At 24.4% G+C, this 2,579-nt stretch overlaps 1 protein-coding gene across 1 annotated transcript; it reads left to right on the top strand.

The window, feature by feature from the left end:
• The first annotated feature begins 215 nt into the window (after positions 1-215).
• On the top strand, positions 216-1,528 carry LOC126554572 (uncharacterized). Its single transcript, XM_050209632.1, has 4 exons — positions 216-243; positions 550-788; positions 871-1,033; positions 1,092-1,528. Exons 1-4 carry the CDS (start codon positions 216-218, stop codon positions 1,211-1,213), a joined length of 552 nt encoding a protein of 183 aa, XP_050065589.1. The 3' UTR covers positions 1,214-1,528.
• Positions 1,529-2,579: the final 1,051 nt, after the last annotated feature.

Consider the following 2,579-nt stretch of genomic DNA (forward strand, 5'->3'; position numbering starts at 1 on the left):
CTTATTACTAGATTATATATTATGTTATAGATAAATATTACATACCAGATTTCCCGATGGTGTTAGCAATATCTAACCAAATACTATCTTTATGTTCTGCATCTTTATATTTGTTGTGTGACAGATCAAACAACTCAACATTTTTTCGAACCAATTCGATCAGTTGTTCTTCTTCTTCTCCCGAAAAATGCAATTTAGCCATATTCATGCACGTGATGATCGAAATTCACTACCCAAAAGTTGGTTTGTGACTAAAAAAAATCGAAGGTCGCGCGCATCGGTCGCAATACACTGCTCTCGGACCGGTAGTGTCGCCGGTCGCCACGATAAAGTTCAGTCGCGCGACAACAGTCGTGCGTTGGAAACCAGATAATAGGAATTACATATTAACAGTCGGATGGCGACTGTCGCAGCGACCTGTCTCGGCGACCGGTCGCGTCTAGGAAACCGTACATTTACAAAATAATATAGCTGCTGTATTTCTTTTTGCTTTATCCTACCAACTAGATACTTAAGAAATATTGTATTTACTTACATTTTTTTTAACAGATGATCAGTATACAAGATTATTGAATTATATGATAACAATGAAGTATGAAATACGTTCAATTCATGAAAAATTAGACATACTTATTCAAAACAGTGAAGACAATTTTATGACAAAGACTAAAGACTCTGGTGTTTTTGATACATTCATTATAGATGATAGATTACCAATCGAAAATGAAGAAAAGCTTGAAACATTTGAAAGTGATTTATCTAATGATAAAAATTTTCGGAATCAGTTGGTATGTCGTATATAATATCTTAACATTATTTTTAAATATATTAATATTAATTAAGTGCAATAATTATATATATTGTATTAAGGTTCTACGTTTATCATCGGTTGGTGGAAAGTCTATTAAATGTATGGTAAAACGAATTATGACCTTGCTATTTACACCTGACTTATTATGTAAATTTTCCTATAATGGCCGCGGAAATAAAAAACGTCCTTTCGATAAGTTACTGGTCAAGAATGTTATATTTGGTAAGGAACTTAAATTACATTATTGTAGTTTTTATTTCTAATGAATTTTAATTTTTAGAATCCGTTAAAACTATAAAAAAATTTGCTTTGTCTGACAATGCATCCAACGAAATAGAACAAGTCATAAAGTATGTTCTTATTCAGACTCCATTTAAAATAAAGAATAAAACTAGTGATTGATTTTTTTAAAAATTATTTTTGGTTTTAATGTTTATACCTACATCATATTATCTTATTATAATTATTTTTAACTGCAGTTTCATTCAATTACATTTTTACTGCTCCTTACTAAATATTAAATATATGTATATATATATAGGTATACATACACTAGTTTAAAAATGTAATTCTCAATTTAAAGATTTATTGTTATATTATAATAATTTACATAAATATATAATTATACAAGATGTTTTATATTAATTGTATACATATTATTACTACCATTGTTCTTAAATCTTTTCTTTTTACAATATCCATTTATAATATTTTAACATAAGATTTTTTAAATTTTGATTCTTTTTTGCATATTATGATAATTAATATTTATTATTTGTTTATTAAAAATGTGTATATTTATATTAATGATATATTACATTATATTATATTGTACTGATATTACAGTAGATTTGTCTATATTTTGTTTTATATACTTTTCAAGTTCTAATTTGTATGTATTAAGTAGTAAATACTCTTACTATGCTAGCTCGATTACATAGGTAAAGTTATTATCATTTGTTAAAATACATTTTTTTTTTTTTTTTAATGATACAATAGTTTTTAATTTTGTTTATTTTTAATTTTAATATTTTATGTAACACATAATTTATATAATATATTATGTAATTTGTATATAATCAAACATTTTTTGTTAGCTATAGGTGCTATTTATTAAATTTTATCATTTACATTGATTTTTCTAGTTATTTGTATACTGAATAATAATAATATTTCATTTCTAAAAGTTAGAACTAATACTTAAAAGTAATAATATAATTTGAAAATAAAATATTATTTATTACTGTGTATTATTATTTGTTTTTTGTTGGTTGAGTCTTCTTTTGTTTACTAAACCTCTCATCATTATAGGTAATATTATAATTTATTGAATTATATACTCAATAAAAGGTAAAACAAACGGATTAAATGGATGGAATTTAATGTATTAGGTAGTTAAAAGTTGAATTAAGCTATATTTTTATATGTATAATTATAAGGATTAATTTGCATAAAATTTAAAAAAAGATATTGAGAGGTTCAATAAGTATCAAATATTCATTGAGAATAATTAATATTAAGGTTTAACAAGCCTTGTATAAATATAAATTTAAACCATGAACTTAGGTTTAATAAACCTTATTTTTTAACACTTAACCAACATTGAGGACTAAGTGTTGATTTGATATTTTTTTTTGGTTCAAATGAGATTTATGCAAGGTTTATTTCATATTAAAACGATCATAATTCAACCAAAACCTAACATTCATTTAAGCATGAACATTCAAATAACAATATTAATTTAAAGCTCATTCAAGGTTAGTATGTT

Source organism: Aphis gossypii, unplaced genomic scaffold, assembly GCF_020184175.1.
Source record: "Aphis gossypii isolate Hap1 unplaced genomic scaffold, ASM2018417v2 Contig00548, whole genome shotgun sequence".
NCBI lineage: Eukaryota > Metazoa > Arthropoda > Insecta > Hemiptera > Aphididae > Aphis > Aphis gossypii.